The 20,651-nt window shown below is 36.0% G+C and overlaps 1 protein-coding gene across 6 annotated transcripts in view; it reads left to right on the plus strand.

Annotated features, from left to right (window-relative positions):
- Nucleotides 1-20,651, plus strand: part of LOC142339144 (uncharacterized) — a 94,445-nt gene that overhangs the window by 9,925 nt on the left and 63,869 nt on the right. The window contains exons 1-2 of one of the 6 annotated variants that reach the window (XM_075388905.1): nucleotides 5,194-5,471; nucleotides 5,754-5,891. The exons of 2 other annotated variants lie outside the window; for them this stretch is intronic. In XM_075388905.1, the coding sequence (XP_075245020.1) occupies nucleotides 5,773-5,891 (119 nt within the window). In that variant the 5' untranslated portion in view covers nucleotides 5,194-5,471; nucleotides 5,754-5,772. Of the gene's footprint in view, nucleotides 1-5,193; nucleotides 5,472-5,753; nucleotides 5,892-20,651 lie in introns of those variants that run through there. 3 more of the 6 variants (XM_075388904.1, XM_075388902.1, XM_075388906.1) reach the window with 3 other exon arrangements.

Here is a 20,651-nt window from a genome sequence, read left to right on the forward strand (position 1 = left end):
TTTGTAAATTGTTGCTTGATCAGATACTGAGGATTGGAACCATAGCACTACCATAACAATACCGTAACCGTGTTGGAGCTTAGGAGTCCATCTGTAATGAACACGTGAAAGCGAAAATATTGTTGAGTGAGTTGAAGCCGAACAAAACCAGAACACCGGAAAACCGCGATTGGGTCAGACGGTTTAAATCAGAGATATTGTAGATAGAGTTTGTTGTAATAGAGAACTGTATCTATCAATTGAGGGAATTTGGTTACAAACATAAATCTATGAACCGTCTTTAATAATAAAAACTTGTTGAATTTTAATTTCTTTGTAATCCTTTACGTTTCTTGTGTACACATTTTATGATGATTACTCCAATCACTTCATAATTTCAACTTTGTTTTCCAACAGTTGATAAGTGCACTATGGGGACTCTAGTGCCTTCCAATAGAAGTCTGAGAGCCATCAAACCACCTTTCAATTTGTTAGAGTTTTGGGCGCTAGTCCGTCCGTCCCCAGCTAGTCAACCTAAGCAAAAATTATACGTTAAATGCAAATTTTTAAATGCTGCTGTTTGATGTCATTGCTATGTTTTTGTTGCTATATAATCGTTCAAGTACAGTAATTGCGTGAATAGTTCTCCATTACGATTATTTTGTTGTAGTTTGAAATTAAAAAAATTATTTTTCAGTAATGTTTTTGCAGATTTGTAAAAGTTCATTCCAAGATGTGCAATCTACTTGAATGTGTTTCAAACAATCAATCTAAAGAATGAATTTTTGCCAAAAGTTTTTAAGGTCTGTGTCTGCTCATGTATTAAATTTCAAATAGGTTCTTCGTTGTACTTGATGTTCTCATTTTTTGTTTAAGATGCAGCTTACAACCCAAGATGTCTGAAAACTCGCATATCAGGATGTGCAAAATTCTGTCTGCGATAATTTTGAACATGCATTATCTTCAAGTGATATAGTAGTCAGTTTTTCACAAAGAAATTATCAGTCGCATAGTCTGTCAAAAAAGACAAGTCAAATTGAACAAGTTTTCTACGTGAAACTCTAGATTGAGTTTCAAATATTGCTTTTACAGGTTACAAATCTAAGTTGAGAGACCTATCTGTTTCACATTGCAATAAGTACCTTATTTTTGAAGGCTATCTTCATTATCTTTGACGGTCAAATTCTGGCTAATGTAATTTTTTTGTTCATGGTTAGTAAGTATTGTTGGTTTAAACGTTAATGGTTTGTACATTGTAGGGACATCATAATTGAGGTCTTGTTAAATGAATCGGAAGCCGAAAAACACTATCGTTAAATTTTTGATTTTGTTATTTTTCAATTTTGTTAAAAAGAAAATTTAGAGTTCTCCGGTATGCTATATAGGTTTTGAATATAAAATGTACACCATAAACTAATACGAGACTAGGAGATGATAGTCAACGGGACCACAGGTCCGCAAAACTATACACCGGACGATCAAATCACAAAGCGAAAATGTAATATCCTTGTATTTTAATATTCTAATAATTTGTATGAAAGTTTTAATGAAAATATAGCTCTCTGAGTGAAATATGAAATTTTATCAAAGGCGAGAAACTGAAACAAGCGTAAATCAGAACACCATATTCAATAACTGAATCCTGGATCAACTGGTGGCTAGGTAAGTAATCGCTTAGCTTACAAACAATTCCACGCTGCTTCGCGAGTCTCCTAACTTCCTTATCAATATGGATAATCAAAGATAACTTACAGTCCCAACGTATTCCTTAAAAAGGTATAAGTTTTGCAAACAAGTTGGACAGAAACTGAGCAAACATTTTTTGGGATACACTGGCTCTTCTATTCTATTGAATCGTTTGTTCTGAACTTAAATCTAATCAGTTCACTACCAACCAATTGTTTGCTGCATTAAATTTTTTTTGTCTGTTTTGGGTACATTAGTGCTGGTACATTAGTGTCATCGGCAAAAAAATTTATCTCTGTAATTTTGCAACAGTTTAAAAGGCGATTGATTTCTATAATGAATAAAAGGGGCCGAGAGGTAAGCCTCAAGGAACAGCAGGAGAAACTTTAAGCCTTTTTGAAGATACTTTATTCAAATCAACTGTTGATACCTATTTGATAGATTTGATACAAACGGTATATGCTTAACGTATAATTGCGAAAAATTTACGAGTCACGAAACGACACGAGGCCCGTGTTGGTGATCGCAATGGAGTTTTTCTTTACTTCAAGCTCGCATGCCAATTTTCTCATTTATGACAACTAGAGTCAAGCGACAGGGTATTGGATAAAAAAGATTTCATAGATTCCCAGTTGTTTCCGAGTTTTGAAATTTCGAGCAAAGTGGCCTTGAAGTCGCTTACACGTGTCTCAGACTTCCACAATCGAATAAGCACTCTTTTCTGGAAGGAAAACACTTAGAAAATAAGTTTAAGTTTTGTGGGAATTGGTCGTAGAAAATTACTTGTCACAATTTTTGTCTGCATTTTATTCATTTCTTCCCCAAATAATTGATAAAGGTAAGCTGTTTTCTATGCAGTTTGCCTAATGCTAGCATACCAAAAAAAACTTATGTGTGAACCATGGGTTAGTTGAATATGAACAAATTGGTTTAAGTAAAATGGTAACACTAGTTTCCCCACATTTTTATGATTTCTAGCCAAATTGTCTTTTGGTTTGTCTTATTCGAAAAGCAAGCAGCAGTTTTCGCATTAACAATGCATTTCAGAAATACGCCGGCTTGTTTTTAAACTGCTTTAACAGAATGGACAAATCTATTTAAAAATAAATGTTTTGATTTCCTGACGTTATTGTTGAATATTGTTACAATCTTAAAAATGTAAAATTGCTGAAAAAAAGTACAAATCTTAAGGATGTTTATTAGAGTTTTCCTGTTGTATCAGTATACTTATAAGATATGCGAGCTCAAAGAATATTTTCATGTTCATGTTTTGTTTTCGCGTCATTTCTACGGCACTATGTAAATTGTTATGCTCAGTGTTCAAAAGTTGTTTTTCCCAGTTTAAAAAGTAACCTCTTTTTGCAGAAAACCTCTATTGAAAAAGTTCTTCGAGTTTTTCCAAACCAAACAGATATTTTTCTTTAAAGTTAGATTTCATCATTCAGTTGGTATCACAGATGCTGATAGCTAGGCTGTTTTCAAAATCTTTTTTAGTGATTTTAGAGCTGCGGATAAACCATTCAGCAGCTCGTTAATTTAGCACATTGTAAACTCTCTGTGCATGATTGTTGTTTCTGGAGTAACTTTAATTTAGCAGAATAATGATTTTTTTCGAGTGAATTCTTGATGAGTAAAACGATGGTAAGATGCTATTGATAGTATTCAATCGATGTTAGATTTTTACTCAACATTTGTAAGCAATCAGATGGAATTACACGCAGCCAATTTTTCTACTTCGTGAAAAAATGTTTTCTGGAAGCAAATTAGTTTACGCGAATAGAAAATGTACGCAGTCATTCAAAATTATAACTATCAACAACGCACATTGCGTATTAGTTTTTCTTTGTTATCAGTTTTTAGCACTTGGAACGTATTTTCGCTTAGGTGTTTGCTCTTACACCAAAACCGCGATTAATCAATTTTTGAGTCACCCGTACATAACTCCAAGTGCTTTTCAGTATAAATGCAATTGCTCATCATTACTGAATCATTGTCTGATTCATATCACTTTTTTGACTTGACAGACGTGCGTTCATCCTGATTTTACAATGGCCAGACTTGCGCCAATTCTGATTTGTTAGATGACAGACTGCGGCCAATTCTGATTTTAGAATAGCCAGACTTGCGCCAATTCTGATTTTTTATTCGCCAGAAGCGCCATTTCTGATTTTTTACATAAAAATACGTCAGCAATAACCGGAAAAAAACGGCAAAAATAGCCGGAAAAAACGTCAAAAATACCCGGGAAACGTCGAAAATAGCCGAAAAATTGTCAAAAATAGCCAAAAAACGACAAAAATAGCCGGGGAATCGTCAAAATTATCCGAAAAAACGTCAATAATAGCCGTTAAAAAACGTCAGAAATAGCCGGAAAAGAAACGTCAAAAATTGCTGGGGAAACGTCAAAAATAGCCGAAAAAACGCCAATAATAGCAAAAAAAACGACAAAAATAACTGGGCAATCGTCAAAAATAGCCGTAAAAACGTCAAAAATAGCCGGAAAAGAAACGTCAAAATAGCCGGGGAATGTCAAAAATAGCCAAAAGAAAATGTCAAAAATAGCCAAGAAACGACAAAAATAGCCTGGGAAACGTCAAAAATAGCCGTAAAAAACGGAAAAAAACAGTAAGTCAGCACCCCGGTGAAGTCCATTTGCCCAAATCTGGACCGATTCAGGGTATTCAGGTGTTCTGAGCCGTTTTAAAACGGCGCAGAACACCTGAAATACCCTCAATCGGTCCAGATTTGGGCAAACAGACTCCACCCGGGTGCTAACTTACTTTTTGGTATGCCCCTGGCATCATTTCATAGCACCCCGGAAACGTGACCAAATTAAATGCGAAAATCATGGCACGTTATAAGATTTTCTGGAATTCGAAATTTTCACTTGATTTTTGTTCGAAAAGTTAATTTTTGAAAAGAATTACACTTGGCAAGTGGGAATCACTTGCCAAGTGTAATTCAAGTCTGATCTGACTAATACACTTGATATTGTAACGATTCCGTCTTGATCTTTTTAGAAAGACTTGAATTTATACTGGCCCAGTACTGAAACACACTTGGAGTTAGATACGGGAAAGTTTTGGTTCAAATTGAAACTTGAAGTTTTTGAGCTTTTGTAGAAAGCTGCTCGAACACAAATGTGTATAACAGTCCAAGCCGCGAGTTTCAAAAAGTTGATTGAGATTGAACACCAAAGCAAAATAACTAAGCTTGCTGAATTTTCTTAGATTAAGTTGTTAAGTTTTGGAAACGGTGGTTATCAAATAAGTTCACCTCAAACTTGAACTAAAGATTAGATAACTCGATGCTCTTTCTGAAAAGTCGGCATCTTTTGAAGGCAATAGTTGTGGCCTCGTTTTATGCGAGGATGATTTGATTGGAAATCTTTGAAATTGAGGACAATTCTAAGCCGCAGGTATATATGCAATCATTCCTCAAACTCATACATACATCAAAATATGACCTCTAAATGAAAGGATAAAAGACATTCCAAAAATTGGAGTATAGCTCGTCTAATAATAGTTGACCGAGGAACCAAATTGGACATAATTAGCCAGAGTTCATCATTAGGGAAAGTCATAAGATACTCGAACTAGAGTTGATAGTTAATATTACCTGAGAAAAGCATTTTTAGTTCAAAACCACACATTTTTGATTTCTTTTTCGGCAAACTATGCGATGAGCACTATAATCGTCAATTAATTCTTTTATTTTGTGCCCTTAAAATTGCTCCTTAATTAAAAGCTATGTAAGGTTTTGAAATTCAATGGGCGATTTTATTTTGACACAATTAGCGTAGAAATGTTCTTTCCATTATATCCCCTCCGTCAAATTATTACATCACTTCCGGGACTGTTTGTTTCCCCTCATGAACAAAGTTTTTGTTTTCATAATCATCGGTTTGCTTAGCTAATAAATGGCTCGGCTATCTATAACATTTTATATCTGATTAATACTAGTTATGATTGGGAATAGTCGTACGGGGGTGGCGGGTCAACAGTTCCAACTCTCCTTCATAATTTGTACAACGGCTTTTGTTTGGACTCTTAAGTTAAACCACTATAAGGTGGAGGGAATATAATGAGAAGCAACTCGTGATTCAGAATGGTCTCAGAATCTTCAGATATTTTAAAGCAGCGATTTCGGCTAACGGGATACCCCTTACACGACTGGGTCACTGTTTTTACTATATTCCTTATGTTCGGACTCTGCAATGGAAACTTGTAAGTATTCACACAAACAGAAAATTAGGACTTACAAATAATAGAGGCTTTTATACTACGTTTTTCTGGCATTACTATTCAGGAACGTAGATGACAGAGGACGAGCCCCAATTTGAGTGTGTTTAGTGCGGCTTTATATTTTGAGCACCCCCTGCTCTCTTTATGATGTACTAAGGATGTGCCCGAGGCACGCGAAAAACTGAATAAGACTTAATGCCGGTTTTTCATTTATGGTTGGAAATGGAGTATGTTTTCTCGATAAAAAAGATTTGTAGAGCAAAACTCACGGAAGCAGCTAAATTATCGATATAAATCCAGGATTAGTCAAATCGAGACAAAATTTTTAGAGAGCCAAGACAAGGTCAGCATCAACGGTCAGAAAGTTTTGGTGTGTTAGGTCTTCTACGCATAGTTGTATAGCAGCGTAAGCTTGCCGTTGTATTGTGAAAATATCAACTTTGGCTGTTAAATTTTTCATCAAATCTTTTAATTATGTTAATTGTAAAGGGCTACTATCGCAACGGTACAATTTTTAAAAAAATCTACTTTCGAGAGGGTTTGAAAAAGCTATCTATTGTTTTAAGTTAGTCCAATAGCTTACTAATTTGTACGAGCGTGTTAAAAATTGAAGACTCCTTCTGTATTGCGCTGTTGAAATACGATGATACCACAGCCTTTATCAGACAATGACCTGGAGTTAACCGAAAGTTGTAAACTTAGAACTTTTCATTTTTGGATCATTAATTTCATAGCATAAAAATTTATACGAAATTGGTAGGGTTAAAACTTTGCCATAGAACGAAGTAGTGTGATTAAAATTTTTCAAAGATGGGATTGAAACTTTTTAATAACAGGGAAGTTCTTTGATAACAATAACTCCATAAGCCATATTTTAAAGAGGTCTCGTAGATCCTCTTGAAATTCTCAGCCCACCAATTGTTCCGGATAAACAAGAAGAAACACAGAGCACCAAGATCACAGTGCAAATGCACAGATATCACATGAGCAGCCGGCCCATAAAAAGCACAAGGGTGGTGAAAAGAACGTCGTTTTGAAATTTCTTTTTTTCAAGTTTCAATTTTGCAACAGTACGAAGCGGAACGAAAGCGTGATTGACGGCACGTCGAGCGAGCAACGCGCGGCGAAAAGGGATCGGGACCGACGGTTCGCTGAGTGAGCACTGTGCGACAAAACGGAAGCTCGCCGGACGGGACGTCAAGCAAGCAACGAGCGACGGAACGAAAACAGCACGGATTGAACCTCAAGCGAGAACCGCGCATGCAAATGGAAACATCGCAAGCAAAGGAAAGATGATTATTTTAACCAAAAAACAATTTTGGACAAATTTTCTACCTCTCACTGAATCCTGCTCGAAGTCAAATTTGAAAACGGTGATTGTAAAACACTGTTACATAAAATAATAATATTCGTGGAAACGAGAAATTTTAAGATATTTTAATAAGGACTCAAAATGCATCAATACGCTTTTTTCTATCAAAAGCAATTATCCAATAATTTTTTCAACTCTTACTAACTATTGCTCATGGTTACACTTCCAAACATTGGTTAGAACACAATAGTAAATTAAACCATGGGATAATTTGGTATTTGAAATTTGACTCAAATTTGAAATTTGACTCAAATTGCGGTATTTGAAATTTGACTCAAATTGCATCAACAAGTTTTTGTAATAAAGAAAACTTTTGAACAACTTTTTTTCAACTGACTAAATATTGCTCAGGATCACGCTTTAAACGGTTGGTACTAACACGCTTATACCTTAAAACAAGAATATATTTGCATAATTTGCGACATTTTTTGAAAAGGACTTAAAATGCGTCTATAAGTCAGATTTTAAATCAGAAAAGTAATTTTTGAACAAGTTTTTGAACTCTGACTAAATCATGCTCACTGTTACACTCGAAAACATTGATTATTACAGACTATTACATAAAAATGTGAGTATACGTGAATAGGAGATAATTTAAGAGATATTTGGAAAAGGACTCGAAATACTCCAACGCGTTTTTTTAAATCAGAAAATCAGTTATTGGACAGATTTATCATTTGACTATTTTTTTTCACGATCCCATTGAAAACCGTTGGTGCAAACACATAATGACTAAATGTTGCTCACAGTTGCACTTGAAAACGTTGATTATAACAGACTAGTAAATTTACACACGAATATCCATCAAAAGGGATATAATTTAAGAGATATTTGAAAAAGGATTCAAAATGCGTCAACATTTTTTTCAAATCAAAAAATCAGTATTTAAACAACGTTTTCAACTGTTAAAACATTTTACACGATCCAACTGGAAAGTATTGGTACTACCACACGATTGCCTTAAAAAATGAACATCCTCTTTTATGAACTAAACAGTTTGAAAGAAATATATAACACGGGACTCAAAATGCATCAAAACGACTTTTTTAAATCAGAAAAGTAATTTCTGGAAAAGTTTTTCACCTCTGATTAATTCTCGCTCGCATTCGCACTTGAAAACTTTGGTCATAACAGACAAGCGCATAAATTTTAAAAGATTTTAAAGTTCTTTAGTGGGCCCTCTTAAAATTCTTAGACCACTAATGGACGGTTCCGCAGCTAAGGCTTCTACATTAGCAGTCTAAGAAAAATTTACGTTCTAATATAGCTATTAAGAGACCAAAATTGTTCCAGATAAGCCAGAACTGTAAAACAAGGAGAAGTAACACATATAGAACCAAGATCACAGAAGAAGAGAAACAGAGACAGATATCACACGAAAAGAAGGCCCATAAGGGGCGCAAGAATGGGAAAAAACGCCGTTGCGAAAAATCATTGTTTTCAGGGTTTTGACTTTTTTTGCAGTAGGATGAAATGGAACGGAAGCGTGATGAACGGAACGTCGATCGAGCAACGCGAAGCAAAAAGGAAGCGAGACCAACGATTCACTGAGCGAGCAACGTGCGAAAAAACGGAAGCACGAAGGAAGGGATGTCATGTGGGCATCGAGTGAGGGAACAAAAAACGTTACAGATTGAACGTAAAGCAAGCAGTGGGCGTTGAAGTGGAAAGAATGCAAGCAAAGGAAAAATAATTGAAGGATAATTACTAACGAGCTAATACCTAAGATCACAAAATTCGTGAATAAGAGATAATTTTAGAGATATTGGAATTAGGACTCAAACTGCACCGACAATTTTTTTTAATCAGGCAAATTTCAACTCTCACTAAATTCCGCTCTTAATCACACTTAAAACCGTTGTTTTTTTGTTAACAATTTTTTCAATTCTGACTAAATATTGCTCATGATCAATCTTGCAACCGTTTGTTAACACTTTAGTGCAACAAATCACCAGTAACCTTCACTAGTGCAATAAATAACTTTTGGAACAATTTTTTCAATTTAACAACTCTTTCAACTCTGACTAGATATTGCTCATGATCAAACTTGCAACCGTTTGTTACAATGCTTTAGTGCAACAAACCACAAGTAACCTTCACTAGTGCAATAAATCACTTTTGGATTAATTTTTTCAATTTAGCAACTCTTTCAACTCTGACTAAATTTTCAAACAACTTTTTTAACTCTGACTGATTATTGCTCACGATCAAAATTGCAACCGTTTGTTACAACACTTTAGTGCAACAAATCACAAGTAAACTACATTAGTGCAATAAATCACTTTTGGAACAACTTTTTCAAATTAACAACTCTTTCAACTCTGACGAAAATTTTAAAGATATTTTTCAACTCTGATCAAATACTGCTCATGATCAAACTTGCAACCGTTTTTTACAGCACTCTAGTGCCACAAATCACAAGTAACCTACACTAGTGCATTAAACCACTTTTGGAACGTTTTTTCTGCTCTGACTAAAAAAAGCTCATGATCATACTTTAAACGGTTGGTACTAACACACTTAAACCTTAAAACAATATACTTTCATACGAAACAATTTTCAAGGTATTTTAAATATAACCAAAATGCATCAGTACTTCTTTTGCTAATCAGAAACGCAATTTTCGAACAATTTTTCCGACTCTGATGGAATCTTGCTCATATTAGCACTTGAAATAAATCTGACTGAAATTTTTTCGTGATCCAACTGGAAACCGTTGATACTAACACACCATTGCCTTCAAACTTGAAGATTATTGTTTTGCAAACAGTTTGAGATTTTTAGAATAGGACTCAAAATGCAGCAAAAGGACTTGCGTAAATTAGAAAGGCAAGTTTTGAATAAGCTTTCTAGCTCTGACTAAGTCTTGCTAACATTCGCACTTGAAACCTTGGTTTTAACAGATTAGTACTTAGAAACAAGAATATTTAATGAAAGGGAAATTATTTGAGAGATATTTGAAAAAAGACTCAAAATGCATCAAGACTTTTTTACATCAATTTTACATTCAAATCTTACTGTGCTTACGAAACATTTCTGATAGCATCTCAGACAGGACTCAAATTGCATCCCTACGACGTTTGTCAGAAAAGCACTTTTTGAAATTTCTCTGTTCTCTTTAAATTTTTCCCACAGTCACGCTCTCAAAAAGTTGCAAGTGATTACAGATACAAATATCATCGAATAGGGTCTAATTTAAGAGAAATTTGAAGGAGGACTCAAAATGCATCAACACGTTTTTAGTAAAAAAATCAACTTTGGAAAACTTTTTCAGCTCCGACTAACTTTTGTTCACAATCACACTTGAAAACATTGGTACTAACTCATCAATGCCTTGAAAATGATCATCATAGCATACGATGAAAATGATTCTAGAGATATTTAAAAAACACTCAAAATGCATGATTGCCTCTTTTTTTAAATCAAAAGCAATTTTCGAACAAGTTTTTCAACTCTGACTAAAAATTGCTACAGATCACACTCCGGAACATTGAACCTAATACACAAATACTTCAAAACATGATTTTACTTGTATGCAAATTAATTTTAAAATAAGAGTTAAAATGCCTCAATAGATCTTATTTAAATCAGAATAGCAATTTTTGAACAACTTTCACAGACAAAACCTTGCTCTGCGATACTGGCAAAAGTTTTGTAACAAATTTACCTACAAACACGATAAACTGCGATTACGAGATGAATTTTAAAATATATGAAACAGGTTTTCATCAAAACGATTTTTTAAATCAAAAAAAGCAAATTTGGTAGATTCTCAACTGTCACTAAATCCTGCTCACTGTCACACTTCAAACGTTTAGTAATAACGCATTTTTTCTTTAAGTTGAGCGTAATATTTTATTTGCAAAGTTTCCACCATTCGCAATAGCTTCTGCCCTAACTTGTTGTACTTGTTGTTTGTCATATGTAATCCCATCTTCTTTGAACTCTTCAGGCATTTAGAACGTCGTATAATTAGGCTTCATTTTTGTTTTTACTCAACCAATTGTTCAACGTTATATTGACATCAAAAGACGCATCCATAGACGTTAGACAATTTAACACCCTGCAGATGATGAGCCTCGAATTGTCAAAGTTGCGAAACTTCTGAAGTTGGATTTGTTGCCCTGCACTTGTTTTATTCCCTCATAATTTCGAAGAGTGTCTCATGAATTCGCTCTCAAATTATTCCCACCGCTGAAAATCACACTTTGTGACATCAAATGCGTGATTTGATCTCGAGTCGCAAAATCAAATGTGCCCCGCCTCTTGCAATAAATGTGAAGTTATTCGGGAATTCAAAGATTCGACTCTTTTTCTCCAGATGGGAGTCACCCAAAACCACAACACTCGACATCTGAAAACTGCTTCTCGAAAGTGCACCTATGTAATATATTTTCGAGAAGCACTGGGGTTGGGAGAATAATCTTAACGTTGGTCTACTTAGAGCCATGGCGGTCTCCGACCATTCTTTTTTTGGCGCTGCATCGACCCTGGAGGTTGAAGTGATCATTTGCAGGGCCAAAATTGACCACCTGAATTTCTGAAAACCCCACAGAAACTATTTTTGGGGAGCATCATTCTTTCATATGGGGTTAACGCACCTACAAACGAGTTCAACTTATCGAAGAAGGATAAAAGAAAAAATACGTCATTTACTGGGTTTTAAGCAGAGTTCAAAGTGAGTTAAAATCAATTTTTTCAATTTAACAACTCTTTCAACTCTGACTAAATATTGCTCATGATCGAACTTGCAACCGTGTTTTACATCACTCTAGTGCAACAAATCACAAGTAAATTACACTAGTGCAATAAATCACTTTTGGAACATTTTTTTCAATTTAATAACTCTTTCAAATCTGAGTAAATTTTCAAACAACATTTTCAACTCTGACTAAATTTTGCTCATGATCGAACTTGCAACCGTTTTTTACAGCACTCTACTGCAACAAATCACAAGTAAATTAAACTAGTGCAATAAATCACTTTTGGAACAACTTTTTCAAATTAACAACTCTTTCAACTCTGACAAAACTTTTCAAGAGCTTTTTCAACTCTGATCAAATACTGCTCTTGATCAAACTTGCAACGGTTTGTTACATCACTTTAGTGCAACAAACCACAAGTAACCTCCACTAGTGCAATAAACCCCTTTTGGAAAAATTTTTTCAATTTAACAACTCTTTCAACTCTGACTAAATTTTCAAACACCTTTTTCAACCCTGACTAATTATTGCTCCCGATCAAACTTGCAACCGTTTGTTACAACACTCTAGTGCAACAAGTCACAAGTAACCTACACTAGTGCAATCTATCACTTTTGGAACACTTTCTGCTCTGTCTAAATAAAGCTCACGATCATACTTTAAACGGTTGGTACTAACACACTTTAACCTTAAAACAATATACTTCCATATGAAACAATATTCAAGGGATTTTAAATGTGACTCAAATTTTATCAGTATGTCTTTTTCTAATCAGAAACGCAATTTGCGAACAAGTTTTCCGACCCTGACTGAATTTTGCTCATATTCGCACTTGAAATAATTCTGAAATTTTTTTGCGATCCAACTGGAAAGCGTTGATACTAACACACAATTGCCTTCAAACCTGAAGCTTATTGTTTCGCAAAAAATTGGAGATATTTAGAATAGGACTCAAAATGCACCAAAACGACTTGCGTAAATTAGAAAGGCAGGTTTTGAATAAGCTTTCCAGCTCTGACTAAGTCTTGCTCACATTTGCACTTGAAACCTTGGTTTTAACAGACTAGTGCTTAAAAACAATAATCTTAATTGAAAGGGAAATAATTTGAGAGATATCTGAAAAAGGACTCAAAATGCATCAACACTTTTTTACACTAATTTTTTGTTCAAACCTTAAACCAAAAGTATCTCTGCATCCGAAACATTTCTAATAGCATCTCAGACAGGACTCAAATTGCATCCCTACGACGTTTGTCAGAAAAGCACTTTTTGAAATTTCTCCACTCTCTTCAAATTTTTCCCACAGTCACGCTCAAAAACTTGCAAGTGATTACTGATACAAATATCACCGAATAGGGTCTAATTTAAGAGAAATTTGAAGGAGGACTCAAAATGCATCAACACGTTTTTAGTCAAAAAATCAACTTTGGAAAACTTTTTCAGCTCTGACTAACTTTTGTTCACAGTCACACTTGGAAACTTTGTCACTAACACATCAATGCCTTGAAAATGATCATCATAGCATACGAAATGATTCTAGAGATATTTAAGAAACACTCAAAATGCATCAATACGTCTTTTTTAAATCAAAAGCAGTTTTTGATTAAGTTTTTCAACTCTGACTAAATATTGCTACAGATCACACTTGAGAACATTGAACCTAATACACAAATACTTCAAAATATGATTTTACTTGTATGCAAATTAATTTTAAAATAAGAGTTAAAATGCCTCAATAGATCTTATTTAAATCAGAATAGCAATTTTTGAACAAGTTTCACTGACAAAACTTTGCTCTAAGTGATACTGGCAAAAGTTTTGTAACAAAATTACCTACAAACAAGATAAACTGCGATTACGAGATGATTTTTAAAATATATGAAACAGGACTCAAACTTCATCAAATTTCTTTTTTAAATTAGCAAATTTTGTAGTTTTTCAACTGTCACTAAATCCTGCTCACTGTCACACCTCAAACTTTTAGTAATAACGCACTTTTTCCTTAAGTTGAGCGTAACGTTTTATTTGAAATGTCTCCACCATTCGCAATAGCTTCTGCCCTAACTTGTTGTACTTGTTGTTTGTCATACGTAATCCCATCTTCTTTGAGCTCTTCAGGCTTTTAGATCTTCCTATAATGAGGCTTCATTTTGTTTTTACTCAACCGATTGTTCAACGTTCTTTTGACATCAAAAGACGCATACATAGATGTTAGACGATTTAACACCCTGCAGATGATGTGCCTCGAATTGTGAAAGTTGCACATTTCTGAAGTGGGAATGGTTGCCCCGCACATGTTTTGTTCCCTCCTATTATGCAAGACTGTCTCGTGAATTCGCTATCAAATTATTCGCACCGATGAAAATCACACAAATTGTGACTTTCATTGCGTGATTTGTTCTCTCCGCTTGCAATAAATGTGAAGTTATTCCGGAATTCAAAGATTCGCCTCTTTTTCTCAAGATGGGAGTCACCCAAAACTACAACATTCGACATCTGAAAATTGATTCTCGAAAGTGCCACTGTGAAATATGTTTTCGAGAAGCATTGGGGTGGGGAGAATATTCTTAACCTTTGTCTACTAAATTAGAGCAATGCCGGTCTCCGACCATTCTCTTTGGGCGCTGCATCGACCCTGGGATAGAAGTGATCATATGCAGACCCAACACTGACAACCTGAATATCTGAAAACCCTACAAAAACTATATTTGGGGAGCATCACCCTTACATATGGGGTTCAACGCACCTAACAACGAGGTCAACTCAACTTCTCGAAGACGGATAAAAGAAAAATACGTCATTTACTGGGTTTTAAGCAGAGTTCAAAGTGAGTGGATAAATCAACAAACAGATCCAGAACCGGTTTACTCTATGACGTCGAAAGCGCAAAACCCAGTAGGATACCAAAGAACAAATTTGACTTATAGCGATTGGGGCTTCGATAAAAGATACTATCATTCCTCAGTAACGCCTGAAAGAAACCACAGCAAATTTACCAGGATTAAAGTTGGGCTCAGGTTGAGCTGAATTCAGCAAACAGATGGAAAATCGGTTAACGATATGACAAGATATTTGCAAAACTAAGTAAGGCACGGAAGTCCAAAAGACCTATTACGATTGACGTTAGGCTAAAACACTATTTTAAGCTTATCCTGTTTTGGATCACTATAGCAATTTAACAAGGCCCCAACTCAAACCAAATCGACGTTTATTATCATAACCAAGATTGTGTTGATCTCCCCAAGAAGCCAAGCCGGCTGTATATTTACTGGCCATTCGCTCAAAAACGGCAAAACAAAAAAAATGCTATTTGTACAATTTCAAGCACTGCATAAAATTCACCATTAAAAATGAGCCCAATCAGTGCCTTCTACAGGGAGGTATAGCAAAAAAGGTACGGTATCAAATGACCATACAGGAGAAAATTGACAAAATACACCATGTTCTGAGTCGAAATTGAACACCTGAACCTTTAAAAACGCTATATAATGTAAACATATTCGGAATCTACGTCAAACGAGCAATTTAAAACACTAATTCTTCCACCCAAAATGATACGCTTCAAAAAGTGACCGGATGGCGTCCTGCGTTTCTAAGGGGCAAACTCGGGAGGCATCGCCTTAAAAATGAGCACCATCGATGAAATCTAGGAGAAGTGATAACAAAGGTGTCTAATCTCATCTTCTATGAACTCACGCATTTAAAACTTCCTCTAATGAGGCTTTTTTGATTTTACTCAATCGATTTTTCAACGTTCTTTTGACATCAAAAGACGCATCGATAGACGTTCGACGGTTTAAAACCCTGCAGATGATGTGCCTCGAATTGTGAAAGTTGCAAAAATTTCCGAAGTTGGAATGGTTGTCCCGCACATGTTTTGTTCCCTCCTAATATCCAAGACTGTCTCGTGAATTCGCTATCAAATTATTCGCACCGATGAAAATCACACAAATTGTAACATTCAATGCGTGATTTGTTCTCTCCGCTTGCAATAAATGTGAAGTTATTCAGGAATTCAAAGATTCGCCTCTTTTTCTCAAGATGGGAGTCACCCAAAACTACAACAATTGACATCTGAAAATTGATTCTCGAAAGTGCCCCTGTGAAATATGTTTTCGAGAAGCATTGGGGTTGGGAGAATATTCTTAACCTTTGTCTACTAAATTAGAGCAATGCCGGTCTCCGACCATTCTCTTTGGGCGCTGCATCGACCCTGGGATAGAAGTGATCATATGCAGACCCAACATTGACAACCTGAATATCTGAAAACCCTACAAAAACTATATTTGGGGAGCATCACCCTTACATATGGGGTTCAACGCACCTACCAACGAGGTCAACGCAACTTCTCGAAGACGGATAAAGGAAAAATACATCATTTACTGGGTTTTAAGCAGAGTTCAAAGTGAGTGGATAAATCAACAAACAGATCCAGAACCGGTTTACTCTATGACGTCGAAAGCGCAAAACCAAGTAGGATACCAAAGACCAAATTTGTTTTATAAAGATTGGGGCTCCGATAAAAGATACTATCATTCCTCAGTAACGCCTGAAAGAAACCACAGCAAATTTACCAGGATTAAAGTTGGGCTCAGGTTGAGCTGAATTCAGCAAACAGATCGAAAATCGGTTAACGATATGACAAGATATTTGCAAAACTAAGTACGGCACGGAAGTCCAAAAGACCTATTTTGATTGACGTTAGGCTAAAACACTATTTTAAGCTTATCCTGTTTTGGATCACTATAGCAATTTAACAAGGCCCCAACTCAAACCAAATCGACGTTTATTATCATAACCAAGATTGTGTTGATCTCCCCAAGAAGCCAAGCCGGCTGTATATTTACTGGCCATTCGCTCAAAAACGGCAAAACAAAAAAAAAACGCTATTTGTACAATTTGAAGCACTGAATAAAATTCACCATTAAAAATGAGCCCAATCAGTGCCTTCTACAGGGAGGTATAGCAAAAAAGGTACGGTATCAAATGACCATACAGGAGAAAATTGACAAAATACACCATGTTCTGAGTCGAAATTGAACACCTGAACCTTTAAAAACGCTATATAATGTAAACATATTCGGAATCTACGTCAGACGAGCAATTCAAAACACTAATTCTTCCACCCAAAATGATACGCTTCAAAAAGTGACCGGATGGCGTCCTGCGTTTCTAAGGGGCCAACCCGGGAGGCATCGCCTTAAAAATGAGCACCATCGATGAAATCTAGGAGAAGTGATAACAAAGCTATCTAATCCCATCTTCTATGAACTCACGCATTTAGAACTTCCTCTAATGAGGCTTTTTTGATTTTACTCAATTGATTGTTCAACGTTCTTTTGACATCAAAAGACGCATCCATAGACGTTCGACGATTTAAGACCCTGCAGATGATGTGCCTCGAATTGTGAAATTTGCAAAAATTTCCGAAGTTGGAATGGTTGCCCCGCACATGTTTTGTTCCCTCCTAATATCCAAGAACGTCTTGTGGTTTCGCTGTCAAATTAGTCCCCTCGATGAAGGAAGGACCTACACGCACATTGTGACATCTTATGAGTGATTTTTTCTCTAGCCACATACTCAAGTGTGGCCCGCTTCTTGCAATAAATGTGAAGTTATTCAGGAATTCAAAGTTTCGACTTATTCTCTCAAGATGGGAGTTACCCAAAACGACAACAGCGGACATCTGAAAAATTAGATCTAAAAACTACAACAATAAAAAAATTCGAGAAATAGTAGGGTTGGGAGAACAATCTTAACTTTCGTCTACTAATTTAGAGCCGTGCCGGTCTTCAACAATGCTCTTTGGGCGCTGCTTCGACCCTGAGGATCGAAGTGGTCATATTCAGACCCAAAATTGACCACATGAAATTCTAAAAAATCCATGAAAATTTAATGGGGAGCTTCACCATTACATATGGGGTTCAACGCACCTAATCGTGCAACTACGATCAACAGATTTTGCTACTGTGAAACGTGAAAGGTACCGGTCGCTAAAGTCAAAACAAACCTCTGTGTCTCAGTCAATTTCTCGAAGACGGCTAATAGAAAAAATAACGTCATTTACAGGTAATAAATTAGGGTTCAAATTGAGTTCGAATAAACAAACAATCCAGATCCGGTGTACTCTATGATTGGAAAGCGCAAAACCAAGTAGGGTACCAAATACCAATTTGACCTATAAAGATTGATGTTTCGCTGAAAACACTTTTTTTAGGTTATCCTATTTCGGACCACTATACCAATTCAACAAAGCATTAATTCAAACAAAATCGACGTTTATTATCATAATCATGGTGGTATTGATCTCTCCAGGAGGCTGAACTTGGTGTAATCTTTTTTGCCATTTTCTACAAAACGACAAAGCACGAAATGCTCTTTGTACAATTTGAATCACTGCATGATCTTCACATCATATTAAAAAATGAGCCCGAACGTTGCCTTCTACAAGAAGTTATAGCAAAAAAGGTACTCTATCAAATAACCATACAGGCGAGCTAAACAATAACACGTTCGGAGTCAAAATTGAACACCTAGACTTTAAAAACGCTATTTAAAGTAAATAAATTCGGAATCTACGTCACACGAGCAACTCAAAACACTAATTCTTCCACCCGAACTGATAAGTTTCACAAAGTGACATGATGGTGTCCACCGTTTCTGAGGGGTCAAACTGGGGGCAACTTTCGGGGTCAATTTCCCCAAGGCTGCACAAAACACGCCCCTGGTACAGTTTGTGGCGCTGGTTAAGACACGCATCGTGTTCAAACATTAGCACAATCGGTGAAATCTAGAAGTTATAGCAGAAAACAGTTATGTAATCCCATCTTCTATGAACTCTTCAGGCATTTAGAATTTCCTATATTGAGGCTTCTTTTTGTTTTTACTCAATCGATTGTTCAACGTTCTTCCGACATCAAAAGACGCATCCATAGACGTTAGACGATTTAACACCCTGCTGATGATAAGCCTCAAATTGTGAAAGTTGCAAATATTTGGAAGTTGGACTGGTTGCCTCGGCACATGTTTTATTCCCTCCTAGTATCCAAGAGCATCTCCTGGTTTTGCTGTCATATTATTCCCATCGATGAACGTGTCTCACACACATTGTGACATCTAGTGACTGATTTGTCCTCTAGCCACATACTCAAGTGTGCCCCGCTTCTTGCAATAAAAGCTATTAGGGAATTAAAATACTCGACTCATTCTCTCAAGATGTTAGTTACCCAAAACAACAACACTGGACATCTGAAAATTTAAATCTCAAAACTACAACAATAAACAAAATTTTCGAGAAACAGTGGGGTTGGGAGAACAATCTTAGATTTTGTCTACTAATTTAGAGCCGTGCCGGTCTTCAACAATGCTCTTTGGGCGCTGGTTCGACCCTGAGGCTCGAAGTGGTCATATTCAGACCCCAAAATTGACCTCATGAAATTCTAAAAAAATCCGTGAAAATTTAATGAGCTTCACCATTACATATAGGGTTCAACGCTCCTAATCGTGCAACTACGATCAACAGATTTTGCTACTTAACAAAAAAAATGTGAAATGTACCGGTCGCTAAAGCCAAAACAAACCTCTGCGTCTCAGTCAATTCCTCGAAGACGGCTAAAAGAAAAAATTACGTCATTTACACGTATTAAATTAGGGTTCAAATTGAGTTCAAATAAACGAACAGATCCAGATCCGGTTTACTCTATGATTGGAAAGCGCAAAACCAAGTAGGGTACCAAATACCAATTTGACCTATAAAGATTGATGTTTCGCTGAAAACACTTTTTTTAGGTTATCCTATTTCGGACCACTATACCAATTCAACAAAGCATTAATTCAAACAAAATCCACGTTTATTATCATAATCATGGTGGTATTGATCTCTCCAGGAGGCTGAACCGGGTGTAATCTTACTTGCTATTTTCTACAAAACGACAAAGCAAGAAATGCCCTTTGTTCAATTTGAATCACTGCATGATCTTCACATCATATTAAGAAATGAGCCCAAACGTTGCCTTCTACAAGAAGTTATAGCAAAAGAAGTACTCTATCAATTAACCATACAGGCGAGATAGAAAATAACACGTTTGGAGTCAAAATTGAACACCTAGCCTTTAAAAACGCTATTTAAAGTAAACATATTCGGAATCTACGTCACACGAGCAACTCAAACACTAATTCTTCCACCCGAACTGATAAGTTTCACAAAGTGACCGGATGGCGTCCTCCGTTTCTGAGGGGTCAAACTCGGGGCAACTTTCGGGGTCAATTTCCCCAAGGCTGCACAAAACACGCCCCTGGTAGTTTGTGGCGCTGGTTAAGACACGCATCGTGTTCAAATATTAGCACAATCGGTGAAATCTAGAAGTTATAGCAGAAAACAGTTATGTAATCCCATCTTCTATGAACTCTTCAGGCATTTAGAATTTCCTATATTGAGGCTTCTTTTTGTTTTTACTCAATCGATTGTTCAACGTTCTTCTGACATCAAAAGATGCATCCATAGACGTTAGACGATTTAACACCCTGCTGATGATAAGCCTCAAATTGTGAACGTTGCAAAAAATTGGAAGTCGGACTGGTTGCCTCGGCACATGTTTTATTCCCTCCTAGTATCCAAGAGCATCTCCTGGTTTTGCTGTCATATTATTCCCATCAATGAACGTGTCT

This window comes from Convolutriloba macropyga, chromosome 5 (assembly GCF_964194025.1).
Source record: "Convolutriloba macropyga chromosome 5, txConMacr16.3, whole genome shotgun sequence".
In the NCBI taxonomy this organism is placed as follows: Eukaryota; Metazoa; Xenacoelomorpha; order Acoela; family Convolutidae; genus Convolutriloba; species Convolutriloba macropyga.